Source organism: Sander vitreus, chromosome 17 (genome assembly GCF_031162955.1).
Source record: "Sander vitreus isolate 19-12246 chromosome 17, sanVit1, whole genome shotgun sequence".
In the NCBI taxonomy this organism is placed as follows: Eukaryota; Metazoa; Chordata; class Actinopteri; order Perciformes; family Percidae; genus Sander; species Sander vitreus.
Window position 1 is genome coordinate 14,156,352 of NC_135871.1, and position 18,689 is coordinate 14,175,040.

The following is an 18,689-nucleotide window of genomic DNA, read 5'->3' on the forward strand; positions in this document are numbered from 1 at the left end:
GTTAGCTTGTGTTTAGTACAGCTAAAACAGAAACTTGCATTAATTGGAGGCAAAACATGTTTTTTACAGTACATCAATCACAATATTATTTTTTGCATGTTGGCAATTATGGGTTTGAGATCTATGCTATGCCTAATATCCTGACGTTGCTCTATCTATTTATTGTCAAAAAATGACACAACCACAACCAATGTTATGTTACCCTACTGACAGCCACAGAACTCATATACAAAACAACAACAACAAACATATACAAGAAACACATATTTTCACTTGGCTGACATTACTTCACTGCAATTGGCACAGCTAACGAAGTTTTATTTTGAAATAAATCAAAATAATGCATCTTATTTTTACAATCTATGGGGTGCATTCTCATCCTGTAAAGTAGGACGGATACAGACGTATCTGTGGATGCTCGGTCAAGTGGCGCATTGTTTACATTACTTTGCTAACGAACCACATGGATAGCGTGATATATATATACGAATCTGAGAAATAGCTAAGCTAGCTGTGCTTGTTGACATGAGAGAACAACATCCCTCCCAAATTCAAAGGTATGGCTCTTTTATGTGTTTTTGACAGTTTTTAATGGCAGTGCGGTTCAATAGCATAGTAAACAGACAACACTTTCTCACTTGTTGATAGCAAGATAAAATAAGCTAGAGCCTTATCAAGAGCTTTCCCATTTACTGGTCCCTTAAGGCAAAATAAAAATGTAGAACAACCCTGTACCCCCACCCAACCAAATCACACATTGTGAAATTTGTGTTATAAGAAATATTTAATACTAACTCAAATAAAAGAAAGTCAGACGCCGCCAATGTATGCACCCATGACAGGACGGAATTAAATCATGATCATGCTTGCTGTCCAGATCTTGCTGTAACGTAGTTTTAATGAGGACAGGGAGTGTTAGGTTGAAAAATTTAGATAGTTATCTAATACTGAATGCTGAAACCAACCGTATGCTGTATATTGTGCTACAAGGTATAAAACTAATTTTGTGTTGGCTCTGAATGCTGGCACTGGAAGTAAATCCTGTACTGTCTAAATGTCAGAAATGACTGTGCATACTTCTGCTGAATAACTAACTATACACCAGAATTTAAAATAAAAAAAACCTCTGGTGCTGTTGGTTGGGTTAAAAAATGGGATGACTCAGGTAAAAGTAATATTTCATAAAGCACAAGTGTTATTGTATTTTGGCAGATGCATTGTGTTGGATGAGTGGCATCACAACTTGTATGTAGGCCCATAATTTTTAACAACGTGCTTGATGTAAGCCTGCAGTGCCTGCCATTGTTCATCGATGATGTTGATGTTTTCAGCAATGGTGACTTTAAGGTAAGGCTACTTTTAGACTGGAAATAACATGTCTGTAGTTGTATACTCTATTTTGGAGGTATCCTTCAACCTTGGCATACTACTCACTGTTTGAAGAGAGTGAATCAATATGTCTGCTTTTCGGAATATGACATATAGACTGTGTTTCATGTAGCACCATGCCAGGTGGGATTTGTTTGTATCACTTTGCTACTGTAACTAAGTAAAGTTAGTGCTATATCAGCTGCATTTTTTGGGATGACTTGGAAAAATAATTTCTGTGATCCTAGTGCTAGGTTTTTAATATAAGTAAGTGAAGCGAGAAAACATTATTTTTCAGATATTACAAGCAAAGCAATTTAACAACACTCCAGCACTACAGTGTATTTGATATGATCTACTTAAAAAACAATGAAACAATATGTTTAGAAATTAAAAAGACTAGCCCTCTCCTTTTTTTCTAAAAATTAAAAGTTCTAACGCAGTCTTACTCTTGTGAGGAAAGTCAAAATTACTTTAGAGTTGAACTAGAGTTTTATGGCCCAGTTATTTGGTGATAAGTGTTTCTTCATTATTATGTGAAAGAAAGTTCTGGATCCACAATTAGCAATGAGAAGCCTAATGTCTGCATGTCTTGAGATAAATCAAGGTCAATGAGTTCACATGGGAAGCTCTGTAATTTCTAGTTCTAAATTAATAATTGTTCTTCATGATAATGAATGCATATACCTGGAATTGGGCTGTGTAGCTTTTGAAAAATAGGAGCTTGAATGCTTTCTAAGCTAAATATTAATGGCCAAGCTGTAGAGGAGTCACACCAAGAAATGACTCATTCTGTTTCTAACTCTTAATGTCCACACACAGTAAGAGAGTGACCCTTTTGAAACCTGCCAACTTCCCACTTACACATACCACATCTAAAAATAAAGTACAGTACATCATAGATCAGAATGTTAGAGGATGCAACTTGCAGTATTTTTTTATCAGCAAAAATTACCTAAGAGTTTATGATGCAGACACAGAAGCACCCTATTAAAAATCACCATCAAATACCTTGACTAAACTTGAGTTCAGAATCTCATTACTAAATCAACATATTTGTCTGTGTAAACAATCCCAAAAATGAATAATGGCAACGACTTGTTTAGAACGACACGCTCTCCTACCAGACACATACAGACAAACATTAGCGCTCTGCAATCACCAGTCAGAAACGCATCTGATGTTGATACCTGACTGCCAGTGACTCATCTGCCTTGCCACTATGGGTTGAAGAAGAAATGCCTTACAGCGTGTTTGAAGAAGCGCTGCCAAGTTATTTTGAAATGCACGACTGACCTTCAAGGAAATGAAGCTGACAACATACCAGGATCTACTGCTCCCCAAGCTCCATGCAGAACCACATGTCATTAAACCATTTCAATGCTGATGAATTTCCTTACAGTTATATGAAATGGAAAACACAAAAGTGATCATGAAAAAAAAAACACATTCACAAAATAACACCAAAGAAGCATTAGATTAATTGTAATAACTGCAATAAAAATACATTCTTAAATAGACACATTGAAAAGTTTGTTAAAACACAACAACACATTTCCTCGTATAAACAATAAATGAGCAAAACATTAATATTCAAGAATCTGCGGCTAACACTACCTGGACAAGGGGCAGTGTTATTGCAAACCCTTGATTCTCTTAAAGGGCCGCTGCAGTGTGTTCCGTATGGTGTGACACATGTTCTTGTTCGCACCTGCGACCCTTGCCCGCAAGTTACAGAGCATGAGCTCCACTGGGACCACTCCTCTGCACCTGATTCACCTGTGTGGGAGAAGGGTGACACTAGTTAAATGCAGCAATATGGTCCTTGGGCAGTTCTTACGGGGCGAGGTGGGCAGGGTTGAGTCAAGTGGGTGGGGGGGGGGGGGCAACATGAGTCACGTTGGGGTGAAGTGGGGTCTTTAAGATTTACAAAAACACTATTGTACAGTCTCAACTACCTTTATGTGATCTTTGATAAATACTGAATTGGCAGTGTTATTCTTCAGACAAGTGATTGCATTTGTATGCAGCACAATAAAGTGTTTTGCAATCATAGAGAGTAGTTGCATTAACAATGGTCTTGATAGTGTCGGAGAGCCGTGTAAACTAATCAGCTTTTTTACAACAAATTTAAATGTGCATTTATGCAAAGATCACGGTGAAGGCATAGTTATGATTATAGAAAAGTAATGGTAGACATTAGGGTTACATCTGTTTAACTTTATCCTTAACAAAAATAAGTCATGCATTTCTATTTCTATAAAGTGAGACCATAAACAAAGCAAATTTCGTAAGAACATGGTGACATGCAAGAAAGACAACATCTGAGAAAATAAAATGGATTTTAATGGGTGTTAGTTCAGAAAGAGGTCGGAGATGGATTCCCTTACACTGCAGCAAACTATTTAGTTTCCCTGACAACAGTGGAGCAAATTCTGTGTTTTAGACAAAATAATTTTCAAATCCATCTCAACCAGTTAACTCCCAGGGGTGGAGGAAAATGAGAAAGTTAGCTGATTTTATTCAGCAGATCACAGCCATTTTCATGTGTTTGAATGTGGCTCAAAGCAGACTTAATTGTGAGTGCCCAGAAGGAAGGTACCAATTTAGCCACAGAATGAGAATGGAATCTGTTTCTATTGTCCAGGCCTTTGCACCTAAATTGAGGTTTTGGCAAGCAGACTTTGAAGTAGTTTAACTCTGCAGTCAAATTTAAATAATTAAATAATCACACATATTGTTTGGTAGCAGATTAGTAAAGATAAACATCATAGTTGTTACATTTATCTCAAAATCTCTTTTGAGTTCAATTATAAAGATTAATAAGAAGAAACATTCAAGCATTCAGCCTTTCAATCGTCATTGTCCAAAAGGGTCAACTATCAAAAAGCCATGAAATGCTAAATAAAACTGTATATTATGATGAGGCAGTGGGGTGTGATTTCCAAATCCATGGTAGCCTAATTGAAAAAGAATAAATTATTTGATGACAAGTGAATGGACAATTAAATCCCTCCATCAGAGTAGTCCCCAAATAATTGATGTTTGATTATGTTAAACCCTCAGGTGAAGTATTCATTTTTGAAGCTTTGAAGCTTTACGCATTAGAAAAATAATTTATTACCAAGAGGAATTATTTCAATTGCAGCTCTGAATACATTTATGTCATTGGAAGTCATCAAATCATATTAGAAGTTTGAGATCATTATGCTTTAAAATAGTATCTCCACATGTAGTATAAATGGAACATAGATTCAGCCAAATAGGGATCTAAACACTGCCCTTAGTTTTGCAGATCATAAAATAGACTGAAAGGTGGATCAATTTGTTAAATGAGGCAGTACAGGGAGAGTAAATTGTGTGAGAATGAGAAACAGAAAAGCACAGTGATGCAACTCAATAGGGAAACAACATACCTACGGCATGTGTAAAATGGAGAGGTGTTAATGAGCATATGTTAGTACCGGTATGTATGTCTGGTGTGTCGCAAATTAAAATGGTAATGATAGGCGTTTTTTAAACAATGACAGGAATTTAAATGTAACAACACATGAAAAAATCAAAACATTTCCCAAAAATCAAAATGAAGAATAAAAACAAAATCTCAGCTAGATCTTAACCCACCCACTGAAAACAAAAAGGGGTTTCAAACAACTAAATAATGAAAGCCAAATTAAGGTTTTGCTATAATATTGCTGTGACTTATTTCAGTACTTTCTGATTTTATTACAATTGCTAAGTTGGTAGCTTGTAAATATAATTATAAATTTAGATTATTTCAGTTTTTAATTTATTGGATGCTACACTTGATTAAGCAGCAAAGCCTCATTTTATCTCTAAGGGCAGCATCTATCAGTTCAACTTTTGCCAACTATGTTTTTCATATTTGGCTGAAGTGTTGGATTTTTCATCGAATGACATTTCATTTATCATGCCTTGGAGGAAATGATTAACTACATCAGGACCTTAGTTTTAAACTGCTGTTTAATTAATGTTCTATGAATATAGTATATGAGTAATCCACTTGCCAACTCGCTATGTGACAATAAAACAAACAGAGCCACAAAACCCAATTACGTTCTATATTCAAAGTAAATACTCGTAGAAAAATGGGAAATTTATCTTCCTACTTCATATGTGGCAATAGAGAATGAGTTGGAAAAAATAATAATGCAAAACATTTCCACTTAAAAGGTGCAGTACAAGAGAGAGCATGCATGATGAAATTAAGTTTAGTTAACAAAATAAAGTAAAGAAACATAACTACAGTATTACCAGTTTGTGCCATAAATTTAGCAGATTCAGCTTGCTCCTGCAGGGCCTTTGTGTCATGAACTGATCTTGGCCGCTGACTTTTTACTGTATGCTCTCCGATCATTCCATATTCTATGGGACAAAATAGAGGTTCATATGAAAGCTAGGCTTAAACATGATTTTCTGAGAACAAAAGCTTATTACATACTGTTTTCAAGATGTTCGAAGCAACTGCAGTACATGGCTAGAAACAAAGACCACACAAGTTTGTATTTAATTTGTCCTTTACTCTAGGGCATAGAACAATGCAACAAATTTATAAGGGTGAGTTGGAAGTATTAATTGAGTTTGAAAGCACAACGTAGACACATAGCAAACATGCAAATAAACTCACATAGTTTTTTTAAGACTCTAACACTTCGTCAGACCAGCTCCCTCCCTCCCTCCCTCCCTCCCTCCGTCCCTCCCTACCCTCCTGCACATCCCGAAAAGGAAAAAAAAGAAAATGAAAGTAAAAATGTGTAAGCCATCAGAAAGCCACAGAGGAGGGGGTCATGGACATAACATGCTATTGATCCACAGTTTCCTCAACAGTTTGTCATCTTTGTAGGATTTCTTTTTGGATTACCCAGTTCAAAATATGGTGAGCCTTTGTTAAATTAGACAAATGTATTCTGAGCTGTATTCATTTCAATGCATGCCCTCTTTATTTCCCATAATGGGACAAAGAGACAATGAGTACAATGTTTTGAAACCACACTGAGAAAAGTAATGCTTGCAGTATTGCATTTAGTTAAGAATGTGCATCATCATTAAAAAGTAGCATCATTTTCGGCAGTGTGGTCCTAATGAGATGATTATATCTCTGCAAATAGGCAATGCAGGTAATGCATCAACAACAAATTCACACATAGCTTATGTTAGTACATTAGACAATACAATGCATCAGCCATTGATAGAGAGAATGTTTAAATCATCACTTCTAATCTAGTTTGTAGCCTTTAGTTTCCTGTGTTCCTGACAGCAGATAGAATGCCTAGAAAGACTGACCTGCCTGGGGGGCGGGGGCGCATCTGTCATGTCATCTGATCATGTTCCACTGAAAGCTCAAATTTTAGGACTAATTATCTATAAATCAGACAGCTGTCTGATCCACGCATTTGACTGTTGGCATTAACCAAATCATATCATAGAACATGTTCCATGATTGGATTAAGAAAAATAAATAAATAAATCAAGACTGGAATGACTGTGTTTTCAGCTACATTCAAGCAACATCCCTTCCCAGTATAGCATCAGGAAAACTGTGGTTGTATTTGCATAAAATATTTGAATATTACAAAGGTATAATGAAAGGAGAGAAAGCCGCCAGGTAGAAACAAACCGCATCCTTTTGATGCTGATTGGGATCTTTAGAACCATGACTGCACAAAGTAATGAGCTTCAGAAGCATGTTCAAATGTCTTTCAGTCTGATTTGATAGTGTCCACATCTGTTTTGCTCAAATTAAGCAGAAAGCACAGTGTGAACTCTGTGCCGGACAAAAAAATGTGCAGGTACACTGATGGTTGGACAAACAGCGGGCAGTTGATCTAACGTTCAGTCATGCAAGGCTAACTACTGTAGATACTTTGACATGTTATCTCTTTACTGTGTTCTGGGCTCTACCCTGTGGTGTCTTGGATGTTGAACCAATTCCCCATTTAGCAGAATAAAAGGGTTGTCTGATTTAGTCAGCCTGAATGGCAGCTTCTTCCCAGGGAATCATAGAAAAAGCAGGGTACACTGCTTTTTAATGAATTTATAAGTTAAAATAAACACTAAAAACTATGAGACAGCATACATAGCACTTTCATGCCACTTGGCTCAGTGGGGCTGGTTGGATATAGAGCATGGATTCTTTTAATGCTTTTACTTTTCAGTAACATTTGCAAAAGAAAGAGTTTAAAATATATACAATTTACTATAGACACCCTACTGTCCTGTATTTCATAACATAGCAACAGTGGTAGCAATTACAAAATGCAATGAACAAAATGCAAAAGAGCTTAAAATGTGTGAATATCATATATAGCCTACTATATACTAAAAAAAAGAATTCCTACCCAGCTCTCTGTTGAATTAGATACATTTAGAAGCAACATCAATGTAAATAAATTGTTTACTTCCTGTATAAAGGAGGACATGTATAAAGCTATAGGCAATTATATTCTGTATTGTCATTTTTAAATACTAATCAACATGACCAGCTTCGCATAACGTTGATCCTAACTCCATTATACTTTTGAAAATGATTTCCCTCTGTAAAACATTGATCAACTCAGCCTATCAAACAGTGATATTAGCCCTACAGTCAGTCACACCTCTTGATGAACGATACAACAAAAGCATTGAAACATGAAAGAGATTACCTAAATGTCATTAAGCGTGATGACCGTGAGATACACTCATTACAGAGCACACACTGTATGAATCAAACTTCACACATTTTAAATAGCGTTTTTTCACCATCACAGATTCATCATTTCATCACTGATGTTTGAGTAATTATATCTGCATCATTCTGGACAGGTAGCTCAAAAGCTCAACCTGTTGGTATAAAAATGAGAACTGGTTAAATTAGCGCATAAGAAGTCTCAGTTTTAAGTGTATGAAACTGGAGTCTCTCTTTTGATGCCACAAAGCCAAGATGTTAATCCTAACGTTGCGTTTCAAGAAGCCTGAGGTAGAATGGGTAAGCACAGGATGTCGAAGTATGACACCAGAAAAATACTGAGAAATAAGCACACCGGTTTAATTGAACTGCTAGGATTGCATTCAAGCCTGTGGCTATATAACCGTAAACATCAGAGACAAATGAGAATTTTAATAACTGGAGGGGCAGGCTGTTTGTCATTTGTCAAAGCAGCCAAATACAATGTGTCTTCACTGTATTACAAGGCAGAAAGTGCAGATAATGCATTTAGCGTGTCATTACTTTTCAAACATTTCTTCTGTTTGAGGTCGCATCATTTTCATGTTTTGGCCTCTTTAACTGTGTTTTTAAGAAAATTCAGTTTAAGATTTATGAGGTGTCTGTCCTTCAGTTAAGACTAAAGATAATACTTATCATTATTATCCATCAGCCATCATGCTTCAACAACAAAGGAGAGGCAATGCCATACAGAGAAATCCATCACTGTTAGCTTTCTTTCCTTTTGTGAAGTGACAGACTCATTCACTTTGTTTTGCATGCACATAACCCTGTTGTCATGCATCACTGACAAAGCATGCGTTTTGTACCTCCTGAGAATTAAAAATGACATTCTTACAGGTCTTACAGTGCCCACTAAATTCAGCCGGGTTTACAAAACTGAGGAATAGCGGCATTGCTTTTCTGAAATACTTGACCATTTTGTGGATGATTAATTACATTTGCCTAAAATAGGAATTACTTAGATGACCTTGGCAGACAGATCAGCAATAGCCACGTCTCCTTTCGTGACAGGCAACACATTTTAACACAACGTCACAGCTACACAGCTTGTTCCAGCAAGCATTTGAAAATCTAAATAATATCCAACACTCTAGACCAAATGGACCAGACAGGAAGGAGTTGCTTCTGAAGAGTTTTACAAATAGGTCAAACAGGTAGACCTACAGTAAATTAGTTTTCCAGTATCTTATAATTTATAGTAAATGCATGAAATTAGTAATAAATGAGGGAACATTTGCCATTAAACATGTACAAAGAGCAGTCATATTAGGTAGTCTACATAGCAGATACTGTAAGCGAAATGCAGTCAATGTACAGTGTACTGTATTAACTCAACAAAGTAAGGCTAAAGGCCATCATTAACAACACCATAACTGTCATCATACTGGAATAGCATGGTTGTTTTTATATAGATACAGGAGAAGGGAGACTCCTGGTCAAATATATACTTGTACTTGCTGGATATGTTCTTAACCTCCGTTTTCATAGACTCCTATCCAAACAATGCATTGTTGGACTGTAACCATCTACATTATTGCAATATATTTCCCCTTAGATAAAATTGCCAACTCCATGAATAAGTACTTTGTAGCATCAGGAAATCACCTAACTCTCCCTGAGATCATGATAATAATAATTTTGAACAGAAGTATAATTGTATAATTGTTGCTGATGATTTTTGTGACTCACTACATTGGACCAGATTCCTTGTCAGTCTCAGCTACATGTCTCTCTATATTTGTTCACATTAGCATCTGATGACAGCAGAGACATCTAAGCAGGTTAAACCTAATGTGGCCAACATCTTTTGATGCAATGAAATATGATTTTGACTATAGATCTATTATTTTGGAAACCTATACACAGATCTATTATTTTGGAAACCTACATATACTCATTGTCACAGAAAATAGCTAAAGCTACAATATAGAAAAAAAATGTACCTAATGCACACACTCACGCACAAGCACAGACAAATTAATACACACACCCTTTTCCTGTTTCTCACATTTTTAAAAACTCCTAATTCACTCAAGGAAAAAAAGCAGAATTAGCACTCAATTCAGTAGGATTGTGCAGCTTTAAACCTACAATTATTCCAGTAAGAGCAAAAACAGATCTTTCAAAGAGTGCTAGCTAAAACAGCTTGCTGCCGACATACTGTGCCATCAGTTTACAATGGTAGCCATTTTGCCTGCTTATCAGGGATTATCAGCAAATCAGGTGAGTAATAAAGAGGTGAGGGATGATATTAGGTTCTTTTGAGCAAAAATACCTTCCTCTCAACTTCAAGAAAGGTAAGCGATTCAGTGGCTAGTTTCGTGAGTCAGGCTGCTTTGCAAGTTTAATCTCATTGTGAGATATGTCCGGCCGCTCTAAAAAGGAAAGGAAAATAACTTCAATCATCTTTGGCAGCTGATCTCCAGGGGTGCATCTGTTAGCAAAGCCAACACTGCAAGCAGAAAACAGATACAGCCAAAACAATGAAAACCTTTGGCCAAAATGTCTGCTCAAATTACTGGCTGTGCAAGCGCCTTGTCACTGCTGGGCTATGACCTCAGCAGGTGACAATAAATGAAGGTTATAACAGGGGGACACCAGGGCTCAGATTTTGAGGCTGCGGTGTTACTGAATGAATGTGCTGTGGCCCACACAGGCCGTCATCGCAGTGTCAAATTTGTGAGAACATGGATAGTGCTGGACAGTATACTCCTGCCCAAGCCAAACTATTCATGTGAGCCTGATTTGATGGGCTCAAAGCTTTTCTTACCCATCACAGCTCATTGATGCTTTGACGCTTAATTAGGGACCATATTTACGCTTGATTTAATTAATGTCCCACTACTAAGTACATGCAGTACACATTACAAACAAATAAAGACTCAACACGCAATCAAAGTGAATGAAAGTTCCCTGGGTCCATGACCTTTGTCATCACTGAGGCTTTGATTCACTGCATGCAGGGAATGTTAAGCTTACACACTGGCAGTGATTGCGCCAGCAGCAGAGAGCCTAACCGAAGACATTTGATTTCCAGGTGCATCTTTACTGTGTGAACATGTTCCATGTGTAATTTTGTTGAAAGGCAGTAAAAGCCAGCCCCATGTCCAATGACTGATGTGTCTAACCTTGCATGAAATGAGCCTTTACTCAGAGGCCCCTCTGAGTAGCTTCTATCAGCGGCGCTCCGCTTCCTGCCCTCCATGCATTCCTGCCCGACTGACTGACTGTCACAAATGTTGCTCTTAATGAGAGGCACTTCATTACCACTACACTTTGAAGAGTGTAAGTTCCCAAAAAAGAGACAGGCATACAGTCCATGCAGACCAGGAAGAGGGATACCTCACTATCCCATGCCTGTCTTTGATCTATTTCTCATCAGCTGAGCTACTGAGGCTGGCAAATGTTGGTCAAATGTAGTGATTCATATGGGTTGTAAGGTGCTTTTTAGTCAGAATGCACCAATTGTGAAACTCTGGGCCAATGATTAAAAAAACTATTTAGCTAGCCAGGAAAACAAAGAAATCTTCATTATTAAAAAAATAACTGAACCATTTTAAAGTCAACCCATCTTTGAATGATCCCAAATTCAATCATACACATTTATGAAACAACCTTTAAGATAACCAATAACCGTTTCAAAGGCCTTTTTAGCCTGCTATACAACAAAATGAGAAGATTTTTTCAGTACCTACATAGCCCAACAAAAACATTATTTTTGTAAAACATTTAATTAAATGTGATAAAATGTAAATGTTAAAGTGAATAGAAGAGCTATAAAATAAAATATAAATAATTAATAAATACAAATATAAATATCTTTCACCTTGTGTGAGTTTCCATTAAGCAGAATCTTACAGAAGGCTGGGAGATTGGGCTGAACATGAGCCTCTTTACTAAACAATAATTGGCCTCAAAAGCTCCTCAATACGGCATTATGGATTTAAAAAAAATACCCTGTACTTGACTGCCTACTTGTTAGTAAGATGTATGCTTTTCTTTACAAAGATAAGAAACTCTGCCTTGCAGATCAGTCTATTTCTCTTCTCATCCAAGATGTGATACGCAGAATGGAACAGCCGCTCACTGAAAACAACTGTGGAAAGAAACCACGTGTGCACAGCACCTGTTGCCCTCTTACGTCATGCCAGAGCTACTAAGCAGCTAATAACCAACATAACATTTAGCCAGCACAAAATGGATGCAACACAACAGCTGAACATCAGCCACTGCCATCGGTGAATGTCATCTTATGTGCCTATAGGCTGATGGCGGTCAACAAGTCAATTATCGGGCGATACCGATGTTCGGCCGATAAATCGGTGCGTCCCTAATTTTTTAGAAGTATTCGACTTTTGATTCAGTCATAAATTGCAATGGAAATATATTTAAACATAAAAAGATGCCAAATTATAATAAACTATCTTGACTTTTACAAAAGGTAAGAGTGACCACATGCTCAAACAGTTGTGTTATAATTTAAGTGTTTACAAATTATTGTTTGTACCAACAGCATCTGTTCATTTGCTTGTTTCCTGGAAGTAGGGCTGCACAATTAATCGACATATTATCAAAATTGCAATATGGACATCTAATGGATATCTAAAATTGCACGTGGGCGCATTATTTGTTAAAGGCAAAATATGTGTCAAGCCATTCTGAATTAAGTATTGTGGTGCTGCAGAGACATCCCAGCCTACAAATAGTATCCCACAGACTAAATAAAAAATCTTTGTTTGGTACAGATCCTCGAAGCAAAAATCACACTATAATAATTTTGTTTCAATGAAAATAAGAATAATGATTAAAAAAAATTAGCATTCCCTCCAATACCGTGGATCATATCACAATATCAGTCAAAAATAATCGCAATTAGATATTTTCCTCATATCTTGCAGCCCTAACTGGAGGTATTAAAACCTAAACATTAATGCAGAAAAATGATCAAAGCCTGTTCTGGTTGATTTTGGACTTTTCACTACAAAAAAGAAACATAACAATTACAACAACTATATTAAAATAGAAACAGAAAGAAACATTATAATACCATAACCACGTTCCAGAAAATCAGTCATTATGTGTTATGGTGGAATACAAAAAAAGACAATACATTAAAAACATAAAAAATGCATTTATTCATAAGTAAAGTACAGATTATACTACTATGTTTTATTTATTCCAACATTTCAGAGGCAGGACGGTACATGTTGTTTATTCAGAGTAAGCATCAGTGTTTTAGACAAATCTGTGAAGACTATTTTTAAATGTCAGAAAATAACAATAAATTTGATGATGATGGTGATTATGGCATAATAAGGATGCATCATATTTTAGCTCATTAACACTTTCACATTCAAACCAAGTCTTAAGTGTTAATCCAACCTTAAAATCAGACTACCATCCAGAAACAATCTTATACATCTACTCAATGTATCTCCTTACAGCCATTATACAAACCCTCCACTATTGGTGGGACCATATGCTTGAGCCAATCTAAAAAACTCAATTAGTCCTTCATTAAGAAAATGAAGGGGTTGCACGGAATCAGATACAAATTACGAATGTCCCTGCGAGACGTACAATTATCCATCATATTCCTTCTGCCATCTGTTTGCTTCCTGTTGACTCTCCTAATGACTTAGATTGAAGCCAAATTAGAATTCTGTGCAACTGCCACTGCACCTCATTACAGAGTCAGGTGAACTCGCCTAAAAATGGAGTGAGTGTGGTGAGACAAGCACTTAGAATATTGTCTGCTGTAAGTAGAGAGGATATACAGTATTTTGTATTACTGATGTGTAGGCAAATGAGTGGCTACTGGAGATTGCATTGATAATTTACAGCACAATGCTAAATCACAAGGTTATTGAGCAGTACCTCACAAAGCAACCTAGATGGAGCTCTGACGTTATCAAAGCACTGCATCAAGAAGCCCTGTTGCTGGGTGCAGTGAGCAGATCATTCCCCCTATTTTCCGTACACTTCAGGGAACAGGCCTCACCAGTCTGACTTCATAGCATTTCAAATGATCCAAAAATGTATGAAGTGAATCTCTACTCTATTAAAAGCCACACAGTTTTGACGCATTTTCCACAGTCTAAACATTAAACTATAATGATCTGCCATCACAAGAATCAAAAGCATCATCCACACTACTGTGGCTGTAAACAAATGCTTGCTTGTCAATGTCCCAAAAGTAGACTTTTCACAAAGATGTACCCTCTGCATGATAATGTAAGTAATGTGTCGTGCTTTCATTTCAGCTGCATGATGGTGTCAGAAAATGGATCCGGCTATAGAGCATTTTAAAGTGAAAGGAATGCCAAGATTGCAGTTTATAACTTGCACCAGCCTTTTCAAAAAGCGACACTGCTGAACCACCCGTGACTAAAAGTGGGGCTGCTGCAGGGACACAACTGAAAGGACTACTGTGCACTGACAGAAACAAGGATGGAAGCGGATTACTAATGAAACCATTTTACAGAAAAGAAGTCTGGTTACATGAGTAGTATAGAAACTACACATTGTACACTGTATGAAATGCTGAGGCCTTCTCAAATCTGGGACACTAGTCAGTTGCTTAAAGCGTTTCATGAAATATTCTCTTGTAAGTTTTGACCAATCGCCTCAAAACAAGATTTCATTCTTTTTGATAGGATATGATCTTAATAAACAGTTGTAAATTATGCATAATTATCTTTTGGGGTATGCTTTACTACAATGCTCTTGCTAAAGGCAAATTGGAAAACTATGGAAGTAGCTCTTGACATCACTATAGAAACACACAACCCTGGTAGATGACCTGGCAGTCACACACACTGCCAAGCTCAATGCCACCATGCCAAGGAATGCATCTGTCAAGTGAGAAACATGACACATTTTTTAGCACCTTTGCAGCTGCAGCCAATTTTCAAAGAGCATACCTTGTCCTTTTCTAAGCCATTTTGCTTGGCATACCAAGTAACGACCTTCCATTTAATAGAGTCATGGTTTGCTGTCCATGGAAATTTCTCACTAATAAACGAAAAACGATACACCTAAGAAAAAGAGCAAAACACAATATGGACTCTGTAACCATGGAGGCAAATGTGGTTGGATGACCATATTTCGTAGCAAGATAAATCATTTCCAACAGCCCCTAATGAGACTTCCATAATTCATACTGTCAGCTTTTCCACAGCACCAATCATGTCTGATCCTTTTGCAGTGGTAAAACCCACTGCTCCAGACTGCCACCCTGCATCTATCAGCACAGGGAACATTGTGTCATATGCAAGTTAGTCATGAGGAAGATGCCTGCAACATGCCCTGTCTTCACTCATTGGCTAAGCTCATGTTAAAGCAAATACACTCCGAAATAATTACAAGGACACAGTGGCGATGCTAAAATGTCCTCAGACAAGAGGACAACAGCATTACAATATGATTTTTATTCATTCTGATGTCAAGTCTGAGAGCCATCACAGTTATTACAAGTTTCAAAGCCATGCATTGCTCCACTGGATTATAATTACTGTTTGTGTTTTTATAACTAAATACATTCGGTATTTGGGCTGAATGAATTTAACTTTATTATTAAAAATAATTTAATATATTTTTTGTGTCGCCCCCAAGGAAGAATTATCAGTAATGACAACAATGTCGGTGCGTCCACATGATACAGCCTTCCGCGATTGTCCACCCCTCCTCCACACAGTTTCTAGTAGCCAAGAAGGACACGGAGGATTAAAAAACCATGATGGATTCTTCAGAAGAGGTAATTATCTTCACTTGAGTTTCTGCACCGGAAAGTCATCGGACGCCACAATCTTCTGAACATAGCCATACTGAGAAATACAGAGAGTTGTGTGGAGGTGATAGTCTTAATTAGCTTTGTAGCAACTCATTTGGCAATGGCTTGAATGTAACGGACGTTCATTAATATCAAAAAGTTAAGCACTGAAGCTTTAATTTTAAAGCCAATATGTTTGGCCATTTCCACAAAATTACAATTTGTGCATGTGGTCAGTTTTAAAATAAAGTGCTGTAATCAAACATATTCAGATGAAAACACAGGAATTCTGCTTGTTTTTGGTTTAACTTAGCATAGCTAACACTATACGTCATCATTTTTATTACGAGGCCTGCATTAATTAAAGCTGAGGTGAACTCCCACAACCTCCGCATGTCTCTTTTGAAGTAAGGTGGACAGTCCTCTAACCTGTGGTGTTTTCTATTTTTTATTTAGACTGTTGTGGGAGAGACCAAATTAGAAACACAGGAGAGAAAACCCTGCAGGGATTCAGTCCCAGGACAAGGGGGGCATTTAGTTCGAGGGGCAAGGGATTTAACCACTTAATGATCTCTGCAAACTCAGATTATTCAAAAACAAACACACCACACTACTGGGTTTTGGAATAGCCAAAAAGTCAAAATGAATAGACAAGTGTTCTTTGTTACATTAGAGAGATTCAATAATAAATTAGCACCTAAACCGAACTGCTAGGTACACTTTTCAAGTTTAATGCATGAATTCACTCTCTTACGTTTGCAACCCTATATCAAAGAGATGTTAAGTACTGTTAAATTAATAGATAAAAAAGGCAATATATTAATTTAAAATTATGCTGAATAGCACTGTTGAAATTATGCTGAGTCTCGGTGGAGGATAATTGTAATTTCAGCAGAGCAAAGTAATTCTGTGAAATATCAAAAAGAAGGGCACATTCAAAAATTGGAATAATCAGTTCATCTTGTTTTTAATTTTTGCATCCTGAAAGATGTCTCGGGTTATTATCCACTAGAAGCCTTTGAAATCATCCTTAAAAGAACTGATGAAAGACCAGAAAGTAAACAAATAGGAAACATTCCCATTCATTTGCATGTTTGTCATTTATGGGCCTTCTCCTCGAGTATATAAAGGCCATGGTGTCAAGCACATGCAACTTGGTTTGTCTGTGTACAAACACCTGTATTCTCAATGGTGGTGGGAGGTAAAACATCACTGTTCTGGGTGAAAGCAGCATTCATTCATCAATAGAAAAAAAAGAATAAACACCAATGAAGTTGCTCCATTTTCCTTGTTTGACAATGTGACACTAACAAAGATGTTTCCTGTAGTCTGCCACATATTTTTGGACATTAACTGCATTATCAAATGCATCATTTACACACAAAGATCATAATGAAAATTAGGTTACTGAGATTTGATAACCAAACTATTGCCTTAGTGGGGGTACTTTACTTTAATATGGTTGCAGTGCACTGTTACCATTTCAAAGTAAATATCCATGTCCATATAAATAAATAAATGAATATGCACTAGAAGCTGCCAAAGTTGCCTGCTGCAGCTCGCAATATACTGTAAACAAGAGTAAAAGAAATCTGACTTAGTAGCTAGAAGCCAAAAATGTAATCAGTACTTGACCAGACCTTGACCTTGTAGCTTTGCAAAGGAGAGACATTTTAATAAACTTATCAACCAAAATGGAAGCCTAAATTCTTATCAGGTGGTTTCCAAAATGAAAAGTATCTCAATCAAACAAAAAGGCTTCCTAACTTTGCATAGCCAGGCTCAAATCCTAGATTGAGTATGAAATGACTAATCAGTGACAGCTCCTTGTTATATGCAGCAGCAGAACCAGCCAAGAGTGACATTAGTATTGGAAATTAATTGTTTTTTAATGTGCACCTCTCCATCGTCCACCACCACATAGCCATGCACCATTACTGTGGTCAATTAGCCATTCAACATCTTACCGTTGGCCAATGTATGGAATTGATTACCACACCACAAGCTTTCCCTGCAGCTTACCATGTCCAGAATACTAAGTGTTATGTAAAAGAAAAAAAGTTCAACTTAACAAATTAAATTAAATCAGCTTTAACCTAAACATGACCACCTAATTGTTTTCAACCAGAGACCACCAACAAATGTGCATCAAAAACAGCTACAGCAGTATTTCACATTTCCCCTCCGCATACAAGTAACAAAGGTCTTAGTAGAGCTGGTGAGTATAATTAGTGTGCAAAACGAGTGAAGTCCTAAATCTTATTATTAATACTTCCATTTTTGTTCTTGGATATGGGAGGAAATAAAGCCCCTTCAACCCAGCTTATGAGCCTTTCTGTCTGTGATGACATTAAGGATGATTGAAGTGCATTATATAGGCACACAATGGCTGCTGTCCATTCAGCTGTGTTCTGCAGAGCACTGAAATAGGGAGCTGGCAACACTCACTGCAGAGGAACCTAGAGTTTTAAAGGCCCATGACACCCAAGCCCCCCAATAGCTTTGGCTGAATAGCCTGTCTGACCCATTGTCGGCGAGTTCTCGTTACTGTCGATGAACCTGTCTGATATCAAGCATATCAAAGCTCTCACGTCTTCTGCCTCTCAGCAAAAGTGCACGAAGGCTTACAAAAAGGAGGTGATTTAAAACATATCCCTTCCTTCAATTCACTGATGGTACCAGGTGAAGCTGTTAATTTGCAGATAATGTTCTGTCATGGCTATGGCAAGTAGTCTACATAATGTCTCCCAATGTATTGGGATCTTGGTTGGATGAATATGACAATGTATTCACAGTGTTTAAAATAATCAAAGTGTGTGT

General features: G+C 37.1%; 1 protein-coding gene across 1 annotated transcript in view; it reads right to left on the reverse strand.

The window, feature by feature from the left end:
- Positions 1 to 18,689, reverse strand: part of adgrb3 (adhesion G protein-coupled receptor B3) — a 117,171-nt gene that overhangs the window by 62,921 nt on the left and 35,561 nt on the right. The window contains exons 3-4 of the mRNA XM_078273675.1: positions 5,644 to 5,754; positions 2,986 to 3,147 (exon numbers count right to left, since the gene is read on the reverse strand). Of these exons, the coding sequence (XP_078129801.1) occupies positions 2,986 to 3,147; positions 5,644 to 5,754 (273 nt within the window). The remainder of the gene's footprint in view (positions 1 to 2,985; positions 3,148 to 5,643; positions 5,755 to 18,689) is intronic.